The 25038-nt window shown below is 38.2% G+C and overlaps 1 protein-coding gene across 1 annotated transcript in view; it reads left to right on the forward strand.

Annotated features, from left to right (window-relative positions):
- ERP44 (endoplasmic reticulum protein 44) overlaps positions 1–24619 on the forward strand; it is a 64810-nt gene extending 40191 nt beyond the window's left edge. Inside the window, exons 5-12 of the mRNA XM_019649500.1 lie at positions 5106–5290; positions 6550–6665; positions 6940–6997; positions 8060–8176; positions 11502–11613; positions 12535–12676; positions 22232–22334; positions 24270–24619. Coding sequence (XP_019505045.1) covers positions 5106–5290; positions 6550–6665; positions 6940–6997; positions 8060–8176; positions 11502–11613; positions 12535–12676; positions 22232–22334; positions 24270–24371 — 935 coding nt within the window. The 3' untranslated portion in view covers positions 24372–24619. The remainder of the gene's footprint in view (positions 1–5105; positions 5291–6549; positions 6666–6939; positions 6998–8059; positions 8177–11501; positions 11614–12534; positions 12677–22231; positions 22335–24269) is intronic.
- The last annotated feature ends 419 nt before the right edge of the window (positions 24620–25038 follow it).

Consider the following 25038-nt stretch of genomic DNA (forward strand, 5'->3'; position numbering starts at 1 on the left):
TGAGTTGCCGGCGACGGCGTCGGCTGCAGCCTCTGCTGCAGTGGGTTGCCATGGGCTACCGTATGTAGCCAGCAGCCAGCATGAGCAGCCAGCCGCCAGCGTGAGTGGCCGTCCAGAAGTTGGCAACTGATCTGCCTCGCCCCGGGAAGAGCGCAATGATGGTTCCAACTTGGGCCAGTGAAGCAACATCCTCCACAACGAGACTGAAGAACAAAAGGATAGCAACTTGTCTGTTCCCCTCCCCCCAATTCCCCAATAAAAATCTTTAAAAAAAAAGAATTGAGAATCAGGTGAGACCATAAAGTAAAAAAACAAACAACATAATTACATCACAATATACAAATGTAACATCATTAATTTTCATAAAACATTCCAAGTGAGTATTTTCACAGTAGTCCCTGTGGTGTCAATGCATGTTCCTGAGAACTTGTTGGGAATTCTTTTGAAGTTGTCCTCTGTGCCAGCTTACTAGGTGATCAGGAAAACCCATGTCAGTGCATAATTAGGGGAGACCCGTCTTTGATTTGCTGCTTGTGTTTCCTTCTGTTTTCCTCTTGAACCTAGCAGCATCCTGTAGAGTGCTTTCTGCCCTACCTTTACCTCACTTCTTTATATGCCCTTCCTAGGATTTTGTTAAAAAGTTAGGGAAATAGGCTGAGAACTTGGAACTAGAGAAGGAAAGAAGGCAAGAGTGGATATAACGGGCTATTTTCACAGAGGCCGTTTGTTTCTGTATATGAGCTAGATGTAACAGTTTTTATTCCCTCCTCTACCACTACCACCACTTCTCCCCCCAAAAAAGTTGGGAGCTATACGGAGAATTTTGAACTGAGACTGACACTAGAGTGTCATCAGGAAGCTTCCAACAATTTAAGCTTAGGTATATTTTTTGAAATTCCAGTGTAAATGTTATAGCTTGAATAACACTTAGCGGTAAAATTTAGTTTACTTTCTAAGCATCCCAGTTCTCCATTTATTGTATTTAATGTAGAGAACTAAGTAAGAGAGAAAGAGAAGGAAGAGAAAAAGGAAAAGGAAGTCGGCAATTAAAGAGGCAGAACCTAGAGGTGTAATGTCAAGGAATAACCTCACTGTCCAGAGGGCATGTGCCTCCCGTGGGGGCAGCAGAGCAGGTATTCTCACTCCTTCTGCAGAGGACTGGGAACCCAGGTTGCATGTGTGTCACAGCTGACAATTGCACTTTTAGCTTCTCCGTCTGGAGGGCCCATAAAAAGAATCTCTACATCTCTGGTGAAGATACATTTAGTGGTGTTGACTTATTATAGAGGATTTCTTTTATAATATACTTAGGGAATCCAAACTGGTACATCTTTTTTTTTTTTGTACATGTATTATATGTGAAGAGTTTTAAGAATTTCATTTGAGAGTCTATCCTGTGGAAACAATTAGAAGTAGTAGCAGCAACAATAGTAGTAATATTAATGATAATATTAATCATAATGATAAAATGTAAACTCTGTAAGAGCAGGGACCTTGTCTTTTTACCCCTCAACCCCTAGCACTGGAATGGTGCCTAGCACATAGTAGGTTTTCAATTATAGTTGTTGAATAGATGGATGGATAAACGAGTAATAAATAGTAGCCAGCATTTATGAACTATTAGTTTGTACATATTACGTAAAGTACTTTAAATAGGTTGTTTCATTATCTCCCAACAATACAATAAAGTATTTCCTGCAATATTTCATCAAATCTAAGTTGTCATTGATTATAGGTCACACTTTATAACTGAAAAAAACAAAAATTGAACTACTACACAATGCTTTATCACTTAGAATTTTTGTATCTATGGTAAGAACTATTTTAAACTTACTTAGATGTAGGGTTTTTTGGTCATATCATTAATGTGTGTACCTAGAGAGAAAAATAAATTTTTGTTCAAATAATCCTGAAACAGTTTCACTTTCAGAATGACTGATGTGCATCACCTTCCAATTCTGAGTTGCTGATTTTTGTATTTTTTTCCACACAATACCAACTTCTGTGTCATGAAGAGTGTTGGAAATGCTCTTGATTAAAGAGTGTTACTCTACTCTTTGTAGGATTTTCTTGCAAGCTGCTAATACCCATTCTGCAAGTATTGATACTTTTACTATTTGACTAACCTCAGTTTATTTTTTCTCAATTGAAATGTCACTGCTAGTTAAGCAACTTTTATTGAAAGTTAGCAAGATATAACCAAAATATTAATACTGGTTTTTCCCAGTAGTGGTTGGATTACAAATGTTTCTTCTTTATAATTGTCTTTGTTTTCCAAAATTTCTGTGTAGACACACAATTAAAATTACCCTTGTTTCTACTGTGGAACATGATCTCACTTTATCTTATCTTCTGCAGCCTCCTCATTTGGGGAGTTTGGGAGTAGAATGTATCACTTTCCTTGGTAATCAATCATGTTGCCTTAGAGGTAGGAAGTCCCATCCATTTGCCCCTGGTGGGCCCGGGTTCTCTGCTGACCTCCAGTGGCTGTAGGCTGTATGGCAAGAGACATTCATAAATGACTGGTCAGTGCAAAACATTCAGACTCCTAGCGTTTGTTTTTTTTTAAGCTGAGCCATCTTGGCAGCTCAGCGGCAGCTCAGCTCTGGCTGGGAATCGAACTGCTAGTTGCTCAGAGCTTGCACTCTTGAGTGAGCTCTTAACCAACTGAGCCACTCAGCCGGCCCTTACTACTAGTCTTTTTAAGAAAGTACTTTGTAATTGTCCTTGAATTAGGCAAGCACATGCTCCCAAATATCAGTTACTCTTAGCTGTCTGCTTTTCAGTGCTAACTTGAACCTTCCACATTGTAAACAGAGAAGCTTTTGTAAGAGCTATGCATAAATGAGGCATTAAGAATAAGAAAATAATTATAGACAACAATATTGTTTTAAAAACATCAAACTTGCTAAGACAGTAGATCTTAATTATTCCCAGTGCAAAAAAAAATAATTATGTGAAGTGATAGAGGTGCTAGCTAATGCTACAATGACAATCATTGCAATACTACAATGTATAAATGTATCAAACCAACACATACAATGTCAAATATATTTAAATTAAAAAGAAAAAGAATTTAAAAAATACAGTGTAGAATTCATGTACATAAAATAGAACTTAGATGTTCTGTAGTAACCTGAGTCCTGAGTAAGCTTCTAGGCTTTCTTTGTAATTGTTCTGTTTAGAGTTTGATTTTGTTGTGCTTTTGTTTTGTTTTCCTCACTTGGGGGAGGGCATGGTTTGGGAATGGAAAAAGCTACCTAGGTAGCAATGATCCTTATTCTGGAACCACAAGCACAGCAAGACCTTCCTGTTGAAATCATTTGCCTCTTTGTACTGTCTGCTGTGAATACTCATAGCAGGGAGAGACCCTACTGAGACAAGAGCATGAGGCAGTGTCCCCATCTGGAGCCCTGCTGAGCAGTAGTGAGGCAGGCAGGAGGCAGAACCCATCAAGGAAAGTAAGTGACCACTGCAGCAAAGGTACATGCTAATTTTCCAATCAGTGAGCTGTTAACCTTTTGAAATTTATAATTCTTTTGACATCCATTTTAACATTTCATCCATGTAGTTAATAAAAAATTATTATTATACCCCTTAAGTCATTCTTTGTTATATTGTCAAAATGTCACATTATAATTAACTTAAAATCACTTTTGACCAAAGCTTGTAGAAAGTCACCTTTCTGTCTGAGATTATTGATCAATGTAATTTTAAGGTTTTTGCTTCTTAGTAATTAAAAGCCACCTCATTGTAGCACACCTGCTGCCATGATGTTGTTTGAGAATTAAGCGTCTGTTCCCCAATAGTCTTAAAATATTATTTCATCTTTTTAATCCATAACTTGAATTTTAGGGCAACCTAAAGATTGTAATGTTTAAGTTTGTAGCCACACTTGTTATTTCTGCCAGGACTAGAGCAGGAGCTTCCTTACTAGTCTCCCTGTGGTACAGTTGTTTTTTCCATCAAATCTAGAAAATTAAGATAAAACAAAATTGCTGTTCTGTTTGTTTTGTTTTTGTTTTATAACTACTAGAAATGGAGGTGGGCTAGAAAACTTTCATGATTATTTGTGTCACCATTTTAGAATTCTGCCCTCATTTTAGCTCAGTTAAAAGCAGGTTCACCTGTTTTAGGCCAGTTCAGTGTTTTCTCAGGTCAGCTTCATGCTAAAAATTCAGTGCATCTTTTATCATTCTCACATGTGACATTTGAGCTTTTCCAGTGTCTAGAAAACATTGATTTCTTCTATTTTCCATTGATTTGTACTGTTTACTGTTATTTCTACTGAAAATAACAGCACAAAAATTTAAAGGCTCTTTCATTCTGAGTCTATATCTTAGTAATTGTGATTCCTGAAAAATGAGATCATGATTTAGGTTCTTATTTAGACTATATAAACACAAATTTTAATGACTTTAAAAAAAAACTTCACTGCCTGTGAATATACTGATAGATCATAATACAGGGATTGTTGGTTTGTTTGTTTTTTAGTGTATACTGCTGAGTTTTGGGTTTTATTGTATTAGCAGACACAAAATTTGCATATTTGGGATTATAAATTATTCTAGCATAGAATCTAGTATTAGTTTTTAGCCTTGGAGAGTGGTTTTAATTTTCTTTTATTAAATGCTATAAGAGAGCCTCATTGTATAAAGTGACTTGAATGATTATTTTCAAAATTGGAATTTTGCACAGTCTAATAGTTTTCTGGAATTTATAATAATGTTTACTAACGTTTGTTAAGAGTTTGCTGTTCCATGCATTTGTATTATCTCATTTAGTCCTTAAAACAACCCTTTCTGGTAGCAGTTATTATCCTAAACAGATGAAAAACTAAGGCATAGATAGTTGATGCAACTTACAAATTTACACAGTCAGTAAATAACAAATTTGGGATTTAAACCAGGCAGTATGTGTCCAGAGCCTGCCCTCTTAGCTGATGTAAACTTATGATGATTAATTTTTTATCTCTAACACTGTAAAAGTATTATTGAACCCAAACGTTCCCACTAAATAATTGTTAAGATTTTAGACTGTTGAGCTAATGGACTCACCCAGACCAAGACCGAGGGTGAAGTTAATTTTTGTTTTCTTTCTTTTAGCTGATATAGCCCAGAGATACAGGATAAGCAAATACCCAACCCTCAAATTGTTTCGTAATGGAATGATGATGAAGAGAGAGTACAGGGGTCAGCGATCAGTGAAAGCACTTGCGGATTACATCAGGCAACAAAAAAGTGACCCTGTTCAAGAACTTCATGATTTAACAGAAATTACCACTCTTGATGTAAGTTGTTAACTTTGGCAGGATCAAATGAACATTGCCAGTTTAAGTAATGTAAACAAATCCTCATTAGTCAAAGAATCTGAACATCTTATAGTGCATTACAATGGATTTGACATATACATACTTAGCAAGTTGAATTTTTCTTGAATTATTTCTCAAGGGAAATGCTAATGTTTTACTGAACCTTTGGATAAAATATATAGCATACAGTAAATTGCACTAATTTGAATTAATTGAGGGCACAGGATAGCCTGAATTATGAAGAAATTGATGTTAACATCAGGCATATACCACCAAAGTTTCCAGATTTTTCTTAGTGGAGAACCTCAGGGTATCTGACCTAATTACTCCTATATCAGCTCTTTGATGTGTGTTTTAGTGTTCACTGAAATAGCCCCCCTTAATAATAAGCTTAGCAAACCCTTTTCTTTGTACCCTACATAGTGTTTAAAAAAACAAACAATTGAGTTTGGGCGTTGGATTGTCATTTTCAAGTTTGAGATTTTATTTTTACTCTACTTACAAGCTAATAAGTTAACTATAGTTTCATGGATGCTGTCAGAAGGCACAAGGCTCCGGAGTAAAGACATAGGACTTTATTGCTCACATCACAGCCAACTGCGTGAGCAGGTTTGCACTGGTTTGCTTGCCTCCCCCCCCTACAAGACTTATGGAGGTGACACTTAGGGCTCAGATGGATGCCTGCAGATGCAGTGGGTTGTATTACAGGAGAACTCTGGGCTCTGCGAACTCCCATGTCAGAGCCAGCAGTAAGTCTGCTCACTGTCCAGGGGGAGAGATTACCTCAGACCTAGTGTTTCTAGCTGCAAATACAACCCTGAGAAATGGCTGGGTAAGGAGGGTCAGGGTCTTGCACTTTGGGTATAGATGTGTAGGAGTGTGAGAGACCTGCGGAGGAGTCTCTACCTGCAGTCACATGTTAGGAATCGATGTACTATTTTAACATATTTTAGAATTAGTCACCTTATTTAGGAAAAGATTTCATTAGTTAAAGTTATCCATTTCTTGACATTTTAAAATAAAATGCTTGAAGGGAATGTTCATAATTTACGAGACTGTAGTTAAGATTATTTTCAACCCAATGTAATTTTTAATAGTTTAGGACTAGGTTTTAAAAGCCAAATATGCATTTATATCATACTTCATTTGGAGATCATTGAACAACAGCTGAATAAATGAAATAACATGTTTATAGAACTATATATGTTTGTAAAATAATTACACACTCTATTTTACAGCGCAGCAAACGAAATATCATTGGATATTTTGAGCAAAGGGATTCAGAAAACTATAGAGTTTTTGAAAGAGTAGCAAATATTTTGCATGATGACTGTGCCTTTTTTTCTGCATTTGGGTAAGTGTCTTAATTGAGAGTGTGTTAGTGGGAGTGGGTTTGTTTGGCTGCTCTGTTAAAAGTAAAAAGTAGAGAATTTTTATTTAATAAATTTTTAAAAATAAGCTTTTGTTGGTATTGCATAGTCTTATAAGTAGAAAAGATGATGGCCAAGTATATATTTCAAGTATGTAATTCATATATTGCAAAAAACAGCCAATTCTGCTTCATTCAGGTATATCTTTGCTATTATTTTTTTTTAAATGTATTATTACTACTTCTCTCTTACTATTAGGACTGTTTCAAAACCAGAAAGATACAGTGGAGACAACATAATCTATAAACCACCAGGGGTAAGCTGCTCCTTTTTAATGTGTATAATTTAAATACATGAATTGACTAAGTCTGTCATTGCAATTTTTCACACACAAAAAATAGAAGTCTATAGATAGTTTTCCAGTTGATAATATTTATTATTCAGTGCATTGACATACTGAAGTTTTTCATTTTTATATAGTCATTTGAATGAATTCTTTGCTATTCTGAATTCAGATAGGTATTTGCCTGTATTTTTGGCAAGTGCATTTCTTTAGTAGTAGCTTATACAGTGTGACCTTCTCGATATGGTCAGAATCCAGTATGGAGTCTCCCAGTATAGTTTGGTTGTTAAGAGCACAAGCTCTGAAATGAAACTGAGTTTTAATGTCGTGTTTGCCATTTTCCTAAGTGTGTAACTCTGGGACCCCAAAGTTTCTTAGCTTCTCTGGTCTTCAGTTTGTTCATTAGTAAAAATAACCATGATAATAATAGTACCTGCTTTATAGGGATGTTTCAAGGAGTAAAGGAGTCAACACATATAAGATGCTTGCAACAGTGCATGGGTACAGTAAGTTTACTCAGTTAATGTTAGCTATTATTTTTACCATCATTTTAGGTACTTCATAAATATTGATTATGAGTCTACATGGAAACAGATACTGTAGGTAATTAATAATAGAGGTAGCCATGCCTTAGGTTTATATAATACCTTGTATTTTTCAAGGCTTTTTCACTGGAAGTCTCCAGATTTTCTTCTAACATTCTCAACTCTGAGGGTAGCTAAATTAGTTCATTTGGATACTTCTTTTTCACAAGGCCTGCCTGCCATTGGTGAAGATATTGATATACAGTTAATTGACCCAAATCCAAGGAAAAGCAGAAGGCTTAGACACCATAGGTTGGATTACCAGGCCTCTGATAGTCACAGAATTATCAGCTTTTTACTATTTACAGCCCTCTTTCTCAGAAGTCCCATGTTAGTTGGTTGGTTTTCTTTTGTACCCCTGTAGGTTTTCGGGGCTCCTAGAGGCTTTAAGAATGCAATTTTGCTAGGACAGGTTAGATTCGTTTAATATTTTTTTCTGTTTTTGTAACAGCATTCTGCTCCAGATATGGTGTACTTGGGATCTATGACAAATTTTGATGGGACTTACAATTGGATTCAAGATAAATGTGTTCCTCTTGTCAGAGAAATAACATTTGAAAATGGAGAGGTACGGGCTTTCTAATGTGTGTTGTTATTTTTAATTCAGATTTCTGAAAGAGCAAACTTCCTCCATTCATCTTACTACTTGACCACAGACTTAACAGTTGTAAAAATAATACAGTGACCATAACTACATCATTGCCATTTCTGTAATACAGGCCAGTGGTTTTCAACTTTGTTGTCCCAGGACCCCTCAGTGTTATTTCCTACAATAGCAGTGGTTCATACAACCTTGAGAATGCCCCTCAGGTGACTCTGATACCCACCCTTGGTTGAAGACCCTTGTTTAAGGGGATGTCCTTCAGAAGAATGCTCTGCAGATTTTTGTTACAGTTAATTATATACAGGGAATAAATCCTTTGCCATGAAAAGGTTTTTCTGATTCCTGTCTCTCCTAAAAGAATGAAGTTATGAAAGCATTTATCAGTTTTTATGTAACTAACCTCAGTGATTGCATGTGCCTGAAATAAAGCACATCCAAACTCTTACAGCCCCCACAAAAACAAAACACAAAAACCTAAGAGGTCGGAGGAGAAGTACAAAGGGCTGCGTCTGTGAGGTACCTCTCTCTGTTCTTTATATTTGAAACGTGTCTTGCATCTCATTTCACTCCATTTTTAAAACCTATGGTTTAAGAATTCAATTTTTAAGAAACATTTTAAGTGCAATTTAAAAAAACCTTTTTATATGCATATACACTTCAAAGAATTATAATAAGTGTATAGTTCAGATTTTAAATATACAGCTCAAGAAATTATCATATAGTAAACACACCCATATAGTCAGAGGTTGGCAATTCTGTAAAGGAACCAGGTAATAAATATTTTAGGCTTTGCAGCTCATACAGTTTCCATCGAAACTGCTCACCTTTGCGGCCTTAGACAATACATAAATCAGTGTGGTTGTGTTCCAGTAAAGCTTGCTTGCTTGTTCTTTCTTCGTTTATCAAATGCACATCCCTGCTACTTTTCTCAGTTCTCTAGGCTTCTGATGCACCTAACTGAATTACTTACATTTTTATTGTATTAGCTCATTTAGTCCTTAGAGGCTCAGAAAGATTTAGTAACTTGTCACGATTACTCACCTGCTTGGCACTTCTTGCAGGAATAATTTCAAAAATAAGAGTTTAAAGGTATAAATTGGAAAATCTTAAACAATAAAACAGGAGTTCCGACTCCCCATAAATCATTTAAGCTATGGAGGAACCTCTAAATCTAGTTGTCTTGATGCCCCTCCTCTGAATCTTTTAATACCTGCTTGGTAGAGAATGTATTGGTGCTGGACATCGGTAAACTTGGAAGCCCAAGCAGCAGAAACTACTAGCTAGCTACTATGTTAATGTATGTAAATTAGTTTAGCAAATAGAGGTTATTAAAATACTAATCTGCTTATTACTTTTCTCCTAACAGTTAGTGCATCCATACTTTAGTCTAATAAAGTAATATGTTATATTTGTTTTTACTTTTAACTTCCTCGCTCTTAAATTTTCTAAAAGATGACTGCTGAATTCCTTTCCCAATTAGTATTTATTTAGCAAAACTTGTGTCTTCATTTATTCCTTCATAGGTTGATTACACATTATTATGTACAAAAATCTGTGAGCAAAAAAGAAGTGAAATAAGATTCTTTGGGTTACCAGTCCAATAGTTCACATGTACAGATAACGTAATAGAAAGACATGCCCCATGCCACGTGAGTGGCACAAAGAGAATGTTCTGGAAATTCAGAGGAGAGAATTCATTTCCACCTTTGGCAGAAATGGGGTAGAATCAGGGATGGTTTTCTAGAAAAAGTATTTCAGTCCTGCAACAAAAGGACCAAAAGAGAAATATACTGAAGCACTAATGGAAATAGGGAAGAGGAAGAGACTATGCATTGATTAATAGTCTCGGTTAGACTTTGAAGTGGAAATACTAAGCAGGAATTTGGAAATCTAGACTTGGATTCAGAACTGGAACCTGGGCATGGAGATACAGATGAGGGGACCAATTAGAGGTGGTGATCAAGATTGTTGAGCTAGCTGAAGTTGCCAGGCTAGAACACAGAAGTCCCAAGACGGACCCATGGGAAGAAGTAGCAATGTGTGGAGGCAAGAAAAATTGTGAGAAAGAAGAAACTTTAAATCAGCTTCCAAAAGTTCCATGTGATGCCAGGGGCTGTGGGGAGGAGAGATGGGGAGTGACTGCTAATGAGCATGGGGCTTCTTTCTGGAGTGATGAAAATGATCTGGAGTTAGGTAGCGTTAATGTTTGCAAAGCTCGTAAGTCTAATAAAACCCACCAAATTGTACATTTTAAAATGGTGAATTTCATGGTATGCGAATTATACCTCAATTTAAAAAAGGTAAACGTGACAAGAAGCTTAATAATTGATTCTGTACATGAATGTGATAGGCTGAAACATGGAGCTAGGAACCAGAAGAAAACAGTACTCCTACAAAATAGATTACAGTTTCAGTTTTTTTAGGGTAAAGGACATTTGAGCTTTCTGCTGAGGCAGTTCCTAACTTATAGAAAGACACGCCAAAGGATAGGTGATGGAAATAATTTTTTTATTAGGCCCTTTCTGGACTTTTTCTTGAGTCAGAATAGCATTTGTCAGAGAGAATAAATGGTTCACATCTGTCTACTCGTCACGCTTCTCTTGTGTTGTTCTCCAGTAACAATAATAAAACATTTAAAGTACCTTATAATTTTCAAGGCACTTTTGTGTATGTATATATTACAAGATATATAGACACACATATATAGTGGCAGGTATGTGTTAACAATGTTGAAGATTGTATGTTGGTTGAAAACTGGCTATGTTATTGTTATTTGCTCTGACAAACACTTTTCAGCTTTGGGTAGGTCTCATATAAGTTTTTGCAGCAAACCTTAAACATAAGTTTGCAAATCAGTTAGATTTATTTACTGCTGGTACACTCAGTTTTTCAGTGTTATCTGAAAATAGTTTACCCCACCCTAAAATCAACACCTTGATAGAGAACCAGCGTAGTCTGTTCTTTGGTCAACTCATGTTTTAAATGCTGTAGCTTCATCCGGTACTAACTTGACAGACCAGCGCAGTGGTTACTGTAAGGCAGGTCCGTTCCTGCAGGAGAGCAGGACAGAGGGTCCTCTGAGTGCCTGGGTACTTCATTCAGGTGGAGGGAACAAGTTCTTCTGCCATTAAAGCTAATGTGTATTCATACCACTGGGCCTTTTTTCCAGGGATGTTGCACCTATTGTGTGTTACATGGGTTGGTTGGGTTCAAAACTGTTCCTACCTAGAAAATAGCTAGAAACAAATGCAGAGGCCTGATAATTCTCACTGAATACTTCTTTATACAGGAATTGACAGAAGAAGGACTGCCTTTTCTAATACTCTTCCACATGAAAGAAGATACAGAAAGTTTAGAAATATTCCAGAATGAAGTAGCCCGACAATTAATAAGTGAAAAAGGTAGACAGATTAAGGTGTTTATTTTCATCCTTCCTCTTTGTGTCTTTCTTTCTCCCCATCCCCTTCCCCCATTGCAACGTCCGCATTTACGTGTAAACATGGGGGTGGTAGGCACTAGTAGAGAGATAATATGAAGCAGCGTCTATTGTTTTAAAACCACAACTGTTTTGGCTTCCTAAAATCAAATAATCCCTAAAATCAATCAAATAGCATGACAAGTGGGGTCATGGGTGGACACGATTCGTTTTAGGCCCTTTCTTCCAGCACCTTGATACTTGCCTAGTTGCTTTCTCATTGATAGTCCCAGATATATTGCTGAGAGACTTTACACAGTCTGATTAACATTTAGTTCTAAATGAAAGAAAGTTGAGCAGTTTTCTGTGGACTTCTCCGGAAGCATCAAAAAATAATTTGAGGTATCACCAACTTTCTCTTTGTAGTTAGAGAACAAACATAATAAACTGAAGGCATTGTATAGAGCTGTACCCATATTAGTCACTGAGTAAATATTTTGGGGGTTGAATTAGATTAAAAATCAACAAGTAAAAACCGGAAGGGCACACTGGGCATGAAGATGGTGCCTTGAGAATAGTTCCTATGTCAGCGTCAGGAACTTGCTCCCCAAAGCTGGGCGATCTGCGGAGCGGAGGAGCACACACATGTAAGGAGCGCACACTGTAGAATTTGAAATCCCGTTGAGTTGATATAATTTCTAAGAAAAGTGGACTCTCTGCTCTAAGAACTAAAATCCTACCTCTTTTAAGTGTTATAATATTTAGGTTTTAGCTTTTGTGATCTATATTACTCTAAAGAATGTTGGGTTTTTTTTTAAGTTATGTCACTTTTTATGAATTTGCAATCTTACGAAAATATGATCAAGACAATTTTAATCTACCTCTTCAAATTCTGTTTCTTTTAAAGGTACAATAAACTTTTTGCATGCGGACTGTGACAAATTTAGACATCCTCTTCTGCACATACAGAAAACCCCAGCAGATTGTCCTGTCATAGCTATTGACAGCTTTAGGCATATGTACGTGTTTGGAGACTTCAGGGATGTATTGTAAGTATTCATTGTGGTGTTTTTAAATTACTAATATGTGTCTCAAACATGAACTGAAAATAATTTTTGAATATTTTAATTCTTACACTGAAACAGTAATACTTTGTTATTTGGATGAAAAAGTTTTGGGTTTTTTTTTACTCTAAAGTGTGATGTAATTGACTATGAGAATTATGACATATCCTTATAGAATTGCCAGCATTTAGTGATCCTAATGCTTGGAAATTAATCTCTGAAAGAAAATGTTTGGCCTTTGAGAAATTAGTTCTGAATTGAGGGTGGTCTTTCTCAGCACATCAAGGTATGTAGAATAGAATCCAGGTCAGTTTAAAGGAACTTGGCACTGTTGCTGCTCATTGTCACTGTGGATCGCAAGAACGTTGGCTTGTAAGAAAGATGGCTATGCTGTGCATTTCTAAGGGCATGCAGCTCTGAACCTTTGCAAGAACAGGAAAGCTTTCTGACTATTCTCATCTATTCACAGTATCAGTGAACATAAAAACCTTGTAACTACCACAGATTGTAAATTCTTATCATTTTCTGCGATGTTACATACAATGGTAAAATATGGCGATGTTTCTTCATATGTGAAAAATTTAAGCAATACTTGTATTAATTCAAATTAGACCTTTTTAAGTACCCTTTTTTAATGTCCAGAGATTAAAATGCAGTTAGAGGATGCACACTTCAGTAGAGAGGTGGTTGGTTGATAGAAGATGTTCAATCCTAACGTAGAGGAGGCCTAGAACTGAGTCCTAACTTGAGCAAGTCATTTAACGTCTGTTCTTGTTTCTTTGCACTTGAAGTATGGTTGATGGTACAGCCTACCTAATGGGATTGCTAGGAAGTTAATGAGAGATGATGGTTGTTTTGTAACCCATAAAGTACTAATGAACAGACAGTTGTTTTTAACTTTACCTACACTCAAAAGAAACCATTTAGCCTATTAATTCACTAACTATTCATCCAGGTCTTCTATCTGACAGTCACTGTATACAGACCAATGGTTGAAAGTGTACTAAGATTAGGCCCCTGCCCTCAACAACTCACAACCAAGTAGAGAAAGGAAGCAAGCAGTTACGATGTACTCAGTGCTCTGATGAGATTTCTGGAGCTGTCATGCCTGAGGGAGGTCCGAAAGCTCTGCAGAAGTGGGTGTGGAGGTGAGAAGGAGACAGGGCTGGGGAAAGGACACATCAGCAGAAACAAGCACAGAGACTGCCGGCTGGACTGAGTGGACGGGAGGGCGTTGCGGAAGGTCGAGGCCAAGGGAAGGAAGCAGGGGCTGGCTCAGCAAAGCCCGTATGTCCCGTGCTCAGGAAGTCTGACACTGTCTTCAAAACTAGGAAGAGCCAATGAAGGGCTTTCATGAGGGAAGTGTTTTTTGAAGATCACTCAGGATGCAAACTGGAGAATAGATTAGAGGGGGTCGGAATAGAATCTAGGAGACTGTTCAGTAATCCAGCAAGGAGTAGAGGAGAGATAACCAGTAGATGATTCTAGAATGAACAAATTACCTAAGTAAGTTCTGGCAGTAGCAGTAGAGCTGGAGAGCAGCAGGACTTTTGAGACATTTGTAGGTGGAGTAGGAAGACTGGGTAGCTTAGTACATGGGGGAGGGGACGCCAGCCCTGATGGCCAGGAATCTGACTTGGCAGCTCACTGGGCTGTGTTGTCATTAACTGAGATGGGGAACTCACTAGAGGAGCAGCCTCGTGCTAAATATAATGAGTTCCCTTTCTTGGCATGTTGACGTTGAGGTGCCTGTGGGCTACAGAGACGAGTGTCCAGTAGGGAGTTTACATGGCTCTGGGATTCAGCAGTGAGTTGAGATAGGGGCTGGGTCTTGAACACATAAGGATATAGCTGAAGGTATAGAAACAGATGAGACGATGAGAATGACCTAGAACAAGGCTGAGAATGGAACCCTGATGGAGAGCAATATTGAAGGGGAGCACACCAGAAGAAACGTGTCTAAGAGGCTGAGGAAAAGGAGGCATTCAAGAAGGGAAAGGAAAACCAGAAGAGTCATGCGGCCATTGAGGGAGGAGAGCTTCCATCAGGAGGGAATGCTCAGGCAGAAGGGAAAGATGACACATCTGTTAGATTTGACCCAAGAAAAACAAAACCAAAATTAAAAACCAAAACAAAAAACAATAACCTGTATTGCAAAGAATTGAAGAGTGACTACTTGGTGAGGAAACGAAGATTTGACATGAAAATTCTTTCAAGAAGCTAGCTTCTAAAGGGAAAGAAAAATAGGGGGATAGCCCCAGAGAGACAAAGGACGAAGTCAAGTTTTAGCTTCCCCCCCCCCCTTTAGGGTACAAGAAATTAATGATTAAATTCTTGTGGGGTAGAATCAGATGCAGTGAGGAGTTCTTGAAGAGATAGGGGATAAAGAGGCTAATTGATAAAGCAAAGCCGTAAGGAACACAGAGGGAATGAAAAGCAAAGGAAAGGAAGGAACGTTTCTCTCTAGTGAGGAAGAGGAAGGGGAGGGTGTGGCGTGTAGGGACTGTGGTGGTGGTGACAGCAGCCCAGACTGCGGAGGTTCCCGTCTGAATCTTGGTTTTTTAACTACAGCTAAGGAAGCAAGAACATTTGCTGTGAGTGGGGCGGTGGGGGGGTAATTGGGAGGGCAGGAGGACTATGCTGGATTTAAAAAGGAAGAGGAGTTGTGCCCAGAAACCCACCTCAGAGATCCAGATCGCCCTAATGTCCCGGCATTTATTTAGAAACTGGAACTCATTTAGTCCCCTTAGCAAGTGTGTGCTTTGCCTGTGGGGCCGGATGGAAATGTCCGATTTAGCTGGTGGGTGTCCTCTCCCTCTCACTCCTTCATAGGCTTGCTTCCTGAAGCTGCAAGCTCAAGCTAAAGGACCCAAGCGTTTTAGGAGAGCGGTAGTTGTTGCAGTGACCAGGCTCATCGCAGGGGCTTCCCCGGAGAGTAGGTGTGCTTGGAATCACAGTGCTACCTTCCTCACAGGTCCTTCACATGAAGCTTTAGCAGCACTCTGCCCTCCCTCTAGCAGTGGGTAAATCTGGGGTTGTTTATATACCTCTTCCCTTTCCCTGGAAACTTAGAGCCCTACTTATGAAGTCTCAGATTAGTGCAAGTCAACAGGATGCTCACGAAAGGGTTAGGTTTTACTCATCGGCAAGCAATCTACATGCCCAGCTTTGGCCTTTATTCCTGGAATGTTGTGTCACAGTCGAGGGAAACCTGTGAGGGACCCCATCGTGGCTCCCTCCGGTTTTCTCCTCCAGTTCGGAAGTCAGATTTAAAACGCTCCAGCACTTCTAAGCCCACCTCGGTGTCTGTCGGAGAACCCAAACTGCCAGGGGGTGTATTCTTTACCATGGGACCCAGTCCCCCTGCTCTCCAACTGTACTTCACTGGACCAAGAAAAGCTAATCTTACCAGCGGGCAGCGTTCTACTTACACCCTCGTGCAAAAAGAAACTGAGCCAATAAGATTCTCCAAAGAAACCTGGACGTGGGAAATATTCCTCTCTGGTCCTGCAAGTGTTTGTCTGGTCCTGTCAGTAGGGAGGAAGATAACAGAAGTGACTATATTTGAAGCTTTTTGAAACAAATTACTTCTTTAATTTCTCCCTTAGGTACCTGATTTCCCCTCCTAGGCACTGTTCCCACTAAATATTTTTTTAATTGTAAGGAGGCACATGCTATGTGAACTACAAAGTGAGCCTAAGTAAATAGATGTTAGTGTTAAAAATCAAATAAAACATGCAGCAAAGTGAATCTGACACATTTAATGGCTTGCATAATTGTTATTGTGCTGCATGGCAATTCGGGCTTAAATGATAAGCAGTGTCCATAAATTACTATAATTACTATTACTTTTACTTAGTAACTCAGCATTTCTGGGGTCCACTGGGGGAGTCATGGTTGTGGTAAGGGGAGAGAAAGCAGACTTATGATGCAGTCACCTGCCATTCCAGAGGGAGGTGTTGGGGAGGGGGGTGGCCGGTTGCCACCAGCATTCTGGTCGCCTCTTCCTTTTCAGAGACACTGAGGCTTAGGGAGGCAACATAGCCAGCAAGGCCATCCAGCTGATGAGAGGCAGAGCTATAGGATTCATGTCAGAGTATACTAAGTCCCAAAGCCAAGCTCATAACACTTCATACCAGAAGCAAGTCCATTTTCAGTACATACAGAAAGCAGTGTAAGTGTGCAAGTGAAAGCTGTCTGAAGACAGTACTTACTAGTACCTGAAACTAAATTACAGATCTATGAATCCTTTTTTGTTTTTCCCCCCTATAGTTTGACCAGATTGGTTTCTTGACGGATGGAAAGGAATAGACTTTATGTTGAGATAGGAAAAGAATGGGGAGTAATTTCGGAACCTAAGAACACCTAGGGCAGGTCTGGGAAATGTCTGTAGCCCTGAGAGAAGAGAATAAAAAATGGGGAATGGACTAAGGCTGGTGAAGGACTCAGAAGAGAAATTTACCTTCTAAAAAACGGTGGCCGGCGGATACTCAACCATGTGGATCTTTGCTGAAGAGATCGCGTCTCCGCTGCCACAGGAGCCCCAGAGCCTGGGGAAGAGGCAGGATAGGTTCCAGGTTACTCCTGGCTGCTCTACTGCTAGTGAGTTCCCCAACCTGAGCTCTAGGTAATCTACCCCAAATCCCTGAATCGCTGGAAGTGGCCACAATTCCTCACTCAGCCTGGGAAAGCTGGCAGCCGCTGATTGGCTGCGTTAGTGGCTGGCGGAGATTAGAGGGGCAGGGCAAAACTGCAACTGGGGGCACTTAGCTCACTAGTTCAGCAGTGTGGTCATCTGCTGTGACAAACCAGCCTGCCTCCTTGCGCTTGGAGGGAGCCAGCCAAGGACTGGGTGGGATGATAAAGAACTTGGAGGCCGAGAGAGAAGAAAAATTTTAAATCAGGTCACCATAAGGTCCCTTTTAACTCAGAGAAAATGCTTTGTTCATCAGTATCTAGAGGGCGTCCTTTTTTTACCCAAATGACACTTTTCTTCAGTGGGAAAAATACTGGTACTGAGAAAGCTTCTTAGGAGGCAAATTTTATTTAATTAGTTTTTATTATTATCTCTTGCTATACCAACTGCTTTGTGACAGCATTAGATGGCCAATAAATGTTTTGGTTAACTTGCTGTTTGTTTAATCTGCTTATTACAAGTTGAGGAGCTTGACTGCTTTGGATGTATGTATCTGTACATCTGGAATGTTTCCTAATATTTATCCCTCCCCGTTTGCCCTGTTGTTCCCGCCTCTCCAGTTCATCTCTGTAGTGTTCCTTCTCTGAGGGTGTCTGTCCTCTCAGCCACTGGATGATACGTACAGGGGCCTGGGTCCCTGAGCACCACTTTTAGTCTCAAGTAATGTACTTGCCATACAACTGACATTGATTACCTACCTATAAATACTTTCTATTTTATAAATCATTCCAGTATATTTTACCTTATTTCTTATTTGGTCCTTCCAGCAAAACAGACACCAAGTACTGACAGAGCCAGCCAGGCACTGTCCCAGCCCTACTTTATATTTTATATGTGTTCTCAGTTCATCTATAACAAGCTTATAAAATAAGTAGCATTTCTACTTTGACAATAAAGAAGTTTAGCTCCAAGAGGTTTAGTAACTTTACTAAAGTCAACTCATTAAAGAAGCAATATAACATAAGAGTTAGGTGCTCAGACTCTGGATCCGGACTGCTTAGATTCAAATCCCATCCTGTTACCTACTGTTCACATCACGCTGTGCAACTTCTTACCAACCCTATGCCTCTGTTTCCTCATCTGTAAAATGGGAATAATAATAGTGTCTACGTCATAGGGTTGCTGTGAGCATTAAATGGATGTATATATTAAAGCTCTTAGAACATGGTAAACGCTATTATAAGGCTAGCTCTGATTATTATATGCAACAGTGCATTTGGATTCAAATCAAAGTCTGTGTAAAAACAATATAATTAAAGCAGTTGATCTCATTTTACATATTAGACAGCTGAAGCTCAAAGAGGTTCAAGTAACTTAAATGGCAAAATACAGTGTTTTTTACACTAATACATTAAGTGAGTTTATACTACATTATTGTATAAGTTTAGTTAAAAAGTAGCAAACAACAGTAGGAAATTGAATTCAGCAAGATATTAAAAAAGAGTAATATATCACAACCAAGTGGGCTTTATCCCAAGTGTACAAGGTTAGTTCAACATTCAAAAATCAATCAATGCAATTCAACCTACTAATGAATAAGCAGTAAATAAAGGAACAAACATTTGGATACATGCAACAGGATGGATGAATCTCAAACGCTAAATAAAAGAAGCCAGTCTCATGATTACATACTGTGTGATTCCATGTATGTGACATTCTGGAAAACACAAGTTATAGGAACAGAATACAGATCAGTGGTGGCGGGAGTTTGGTGGAGGTGGAGCGTCTGACATAAAAAAAGGTAGGAATAGTTCTGTATCCTGTTTGTGGAGGTGGCAACAAGATGCTTACATGCATACTTTAAAACTCAAAACTGTAAGCCTAAAAAAGTGAATTCTGTATGTAAATTTTTTTAAATAGTAAAAACACTTCTCACCACGTATGCATTTCTCAAAGCTCGTTTCATGATGTACTTAACATTTGTGCATTTCACTGTGTCTAAATTTTGCATCACCTAAAAATAAAGATCGTAAACAAACAACAAAAAACAGGGTTTGGAGGTTGAGAGAGAAACACCTAGGTGCTCTAATTGGAAAAATTGTAACCTAAAGTGCAAAGATATAATCAGATTTATTATGGCAAAGGTCCATTTATTTTCCTTTTCATCAGATTACCATGTTGCCTGTTTCCTTGACAATATATTGTTGATTCACTGACTGTTACTTAATAATGATAGTTTCTGACCACAAACTGGATAAGAGCTCTTTAGTAATCTGTTTCCCTACCACATCAATTCAGGTTCATCCTGTCTCCCTTGTCCTCGCCTTTTGCTCACAATTCTTTTCTCTTTTCTCATCTGTTGACAAGGGGACAAATAGCATGTTAGGAAAAAATGTGGTTTGAGTGTTGTCTATGAATTTGTTACATTTAAGATTTAACTATAAATTATTCCTTGCCTAGCAGAAGCCATTCACATTGTGTTGGTTGTGATCATCTTTGGACCTTATAAAATAACAAACTAACAGGGGCATTATCTTTAACATTGTAGACCATTTGCAATTCCTTAAATTGACTGGTTATAGTTTAGCACTTTGCTGTGGGTGACAGTAGATGATGTCAGATTAAATTTAAGTTGATCTCCTTTCATTGTTTATCTCTGGTGCATGTGCAGTTTCTTCAGCACCAGAGAACCTTTCAGAGGCGTTCTGTCAATACAGCTACCTGACAGTCATTTGTATTTGGAAACTGTGCATTTGGCACCCACTGTTCTCTGTTGCATTGAGCTAGTGGGGAGCCACATTGGGTGTATGGTGAAGTTATTGGTTGGTACATCTCAGTGGGAGTTATTGAAGGGAAGAAACAGCATTTGTAGGGCCTCAGGAGGGGATGAAAAGAAAAACTGGTAATATTAACACAAGCCAGCTATTCTCCGCTACCAAAAAATAATGATTTAAAAAGTCAGTCAATTCTACTGACGGAATTAAAGTGTTTGTCAACCTGCATTTTAATTCTTGTAGTAGATACGACAAACAAAGGATTTCTGTTTAAGCATATGTAATGAAATTTAAAAACATCAAAACTCACTAGAAGACAATTCATCTGAGCAGAAATATAAATTAAAACAAACAATGGAAAAATGCTCAATTTCTGAAGAAATGGAAATTAAAATGCAGATGTCTTTTACTTATGACATTAGCAAATTTTCATAATAAAAAACAAAGGTGCTGGCAAGACTTCAAAGAATAAACAGGTTGACAAATAGCAGCAAAAATTGATGTTTTGTAGGCATAATTTGCCCATACTTTGCTAAAAGTTCTTATTCTTTAACCCAATACTTTATTAGCTATAACTCAAGGAAATAATTACAAAGAAAAAAGGCTGATACAGTTAAGTCCTCATTTAACATCATTGGATGAGTTCTTGGAAACTGCAACTTTAAGCAAAACGATGTGTAACGAATCCAGTTTTACCGTAGGCTAATTAATATAAACACGTTAAGTTCTTATGGCATATTTCTGGTCACAAAAACATCACCAAACTTCTAAATGAAGACCCCAAACACTTCTAATATTAAACATTGAAATAAATGTGAGCTGTACATACGTTTAAAAAGATTAATAAAAACAAGATAATGATTTTCCAACCTTCTTCTTCTAGTTCAGGGTCACGGTTGGCCAGAGCCCATCCCGACAGCTCAGGGCAGGGTGGGACCTAACCCTGGACAGGACGCCCTTCCATCTCAGGGCCACCCACACCCACACCCATACTCACTCAGACGGGGACAGTTTAGACACGCCCGTTCACCTCACCCGCACATCTTTGGGATGTGGGAGGAAACGGGCGCACCCGGAGGAAACCTGTGTAGTAGATATGCAAAGAACATGCCAACTCCACAGACAGTGGATCTAGCTGGGAATCGATTATTTTTCTCTCTTTAACATTATAATGAAATGACGCTATTCGAGGACCTGCTGTATGTAAATTTGCTTAGCTTTATAATGGTCTGTTTTGCTACAGTACATGTCTCTACTGCAAATTTGCTTATACCCTGATTAGTAATTAGAGGAATGATGTTAATATAAAATGACTTCTGTTGGTTCATACGTTATTTTCCTCAGAATGTTTTGAAGCCACCAAAGAGCTTTTTCGCCATTAAAGAGAATGCCTTAGTGGTATATGAAGACCTCAATAAAAACTTAAAAAAAAGAAAAAAAAAGCCAGTTTCATGGCCTTAAGAGGCACTTTTGCTTTTCACAGTGTTAAGCGATCTAGTGAGGCTGTCCATGTGGTTAAAGAAGTTGTGTTTAGGAAAAAACATGCAAAAGCTATCTCCTGCCTTAGATTCTTTGATAGAACTGGCTCTGTCTGCCCTCAAGGACCTAAGGACCTGCGTCTCAAAAGAGGACTCACAAGCTCCAGGTTAAGGCTGACACAGGCTGCAGTCCTCGGTGGAGCTAAGTGGTGCTGACATGTCTGTTCTAGGCCCTTCCTCGTCCTCTGCTTACAGTGCCACAGGGTCTTAAGTGGTTCACACTATTTTTCCCTTGAGCCCTGTTAATTTTAGTGTGATTTTGCAGAACATAAGGTTTTTTAGTTACTTACATTAAGGAAAATACGTAAATGTCCAACAATAAGGGATGGTTAAGTGAGATTTAGCACAGCATCTTGACTCTGATGCATCTGTTAAAATGATAAGCCTCGAAAAATTTCTATGAAACAAGTGCAAGAATTAGAACACAGAACTTAGTATCCAGATTTCATGATTACAGCTGTGTAAAAATGTTCAACTTGTACCTGGCCTGGAATAGGATTGCAGGTAAAAAAATTTTTTAAATGTTTTTTTATGTGAAGTTGGTAAAATAGAGGTAATAGTTTAAGCTGTTTTTATTTGACTTTGGTTTCAGAATTCCTGGAAAACTCAAGCAATTTGTAATTGACTTACATTCTGGAAAACTTCACAGAGAATTCCATCATGGCCCTGACCCAACCGATACAGCCCCAGGACAGGTAAGTCATTTTTTTCAGCAGTGGGAATTTTTTCTTTTCTTTTTCAGTTAGTCTTGAAAAGGCTCTAAAGCTCTTGCACAGGCTTGAGTTTCTGCTCCTGAATGTCTTTGTGAAGAAATTCTGAACAGACTAGATAATACACAAATTATGTTTTAAAAATTTTTTTTTAAATTTCATACCTTCAGAAAAGTTGCAAGAATGTTACAATATAGTTTTTTGGTCTGAGTATGCCTTAAATATGGGTTAAATACAGTTGGCTTCAAATAGAATAGGAGGTAGGAAATGGAAGCAGGTAGATCAGTGAAGAAATCAGTGGATTCCAACACTGGTTCACACCGTCCTCCTGGCTGCGAGATTGACCACACTATGAAGAAAATAACGATTTGGTATTTTGGCCAAACCATCCTAAGAGCCTTCATAATGGTGAAAGCTTATGGTGTAATGCAGCTTTCCATCTGAGATTTAGAAGGCTTGACATTTTGTATTTGCTTTGTGTTTTGTGTGTGTGTGTTTTAACCTGAGAATTTTGCTGTTTCTACCATGTAACTTGTTACACGTAATTTCTATGTTCCTGCTTTGTTAAACACCCCTAAATTTGCATTTTGATACATTATTGATTTATATCATGTCTGTTACAACTATATGCAAGGGAAGATGATATATACCAAACACTCTAATTTCTTACGCCCAGAACATCAATCCACTATTTTGCCCAAAGAAACTCTACATATAAAAGAAAAACAAAAACAAAGTGAATTTTTCTTTACTTTGAGTCAAATTAAGTTGAGTCAAGAGTTCCATTTAGGAATCTGATGACATGCTCTTCCCTTAAAATCTGAGGTCAGGTTTTTTTTTGATAATTAAGCACCTATAAAAGTTGGCGACCTGTTTGTTGGCAGTAACTCAAAGGTGATTATTTTCCTCAGAAAAGAGCACCTGTTTAGTATTTTACCAGATTAGGAAAAGCTGTAGCTTACCATTATTGTATTATCCTGATTTGTCTCAATTTCTCCATTAGACAGCCGAACTCCTTGTATTTTACTTATTCATCTTTGGTACTAATGGCACCAAATACGTTTGTTTTAGAGTAATATAATTTCAGCTAAATTAAACCAAACATATATCTCAACAAAAAATAAAAATGTGCATTGGGGAAGTGGAACATGACAAAGTTACATGGGAAGTTTGTAGACACATTATTTACCATTATAATGGGAATGTGCCATTATATGTATGATATAATGTATACATTGTATGCCTGTGTTAACTACAGGGGATATTAAAACAATGAGAATCACATTTGCTCTTGAAGAGCTTACAGTGTGGAGATAAAGGATAGACTACACTGCCTTTTCTTCCAAATTCTTGGAAGTCACTCTTATAGTTCCACCGTGTATTTTTGTCTGCTATTTGTGCACAAGTAAAATAACTGCAGAAAATAATTTCTTGCAGTATTGAAGTGTTTATTTTCTTCCTTATGTCAATTAAGTTTTGACGTAAGACATCCAGGTAATTGTTAAGTAAGAATAGAATTCTAGCTGCAGGGTAGGTGCCTTTAATTCTCTTAGCAGTCATTTGTGAGAAGGAAGGGTTAGGGCCAGCTTAGTCAAGGGCTGTGCTGCTTCTACAGAACAGTCTAGGAATGCACCCAGGAGTCGGGTGCCTTCTTTCCTTCCATTACACCTCAGGAGCTGTCAGCGGGCCCACAGGTAATGACTCGGTGGCAGCCCTGCCCCGGAGAACCCGAGGAAGGGCAATGAAATGAGGAAAGCAAGACTTCAAACGTTAACTCTTGTCTTTGGCACATAGTAGCTATCTTGTATTGATTATTAAGCAAATAATTACAGGGCAACTACCATTCATCTAATACTCTTCTTAAAATATTATCATTCCATAAAATATGTTGATATAAAAATGTTTTATTCTTTCCTGTAGGAAGTCCAAGATGTAGCAAGCAGTCCACCTGAGAGCTCCTTCCAGAAACTAGCACCCAGCGAATATAGGTACACTTTATTGAGGGATCGAGATGAGCTTTAAAAACTGGAAAACCAATTGGAAAGCCTTTCCAACAGCAGCATCAACTTATGTGGTGGAAATAGTAAACCTATATTTTCATAATTCTATGTGTATTTTTATTTTGAATAAACTGAAAGAAGTTTTGGGTTTTTAATTTTTTTTTCTCCCCGACTCAAAATGCATTGTCATTTAATATAGCCTCTTTTTAAAAAATCTGCTAGGGTTAAAAAAAATAATAATAAAAATCAGAGGCCTCTCTTTGCTTTCAATCTGTCCTGTAAAATTTTTATGAATCCAGTGAAAGGTGTTGTTGCCAGAAGCGTCCCATTAACTTGCACTACATACCAGGCTAGGAGGACTGAGGGATTTTCCTGTGTGCTGTGTGCTTTCCTTCCTGTTCTTTGCATATGATCAGCTCTGTTGGTATTTTCATTATCACATTTCTCAAAGCTAAGGGGGTACATATTCTGGATACTTGGGAGGGGAATAAATTAAAACTTGCACACTGTGTACTGTGTTTTACTGACTGGTTGGATATTGCTTATGAAAATTCCATAGGGGTGTTTTTTGGACTCTTAATGTGTAACTTAAACATACTATGAAGAGGAGGAGAGCCATAAGCCAGAACATTTGGCAGGAACTGTCCTTATGAATTAAGAAAATGAAAGGTGTTATTAAATTTCTGTGT

This window comes from Hipposideros armiger, unplaced genomic scaffold (assembly GCF_001890085.2).
Source record: "Hipposideros armiger isolate ML-2016 unplaced genomic scaffold, ASM189008v1 scaffold_133, whole genome shotgun sequence".
NCBI lineage: Eukaryota > Metazoa > Chordata > Mammalia > Chiroptera > Hipposideridae > Hipposideros > Hipposideros armiger.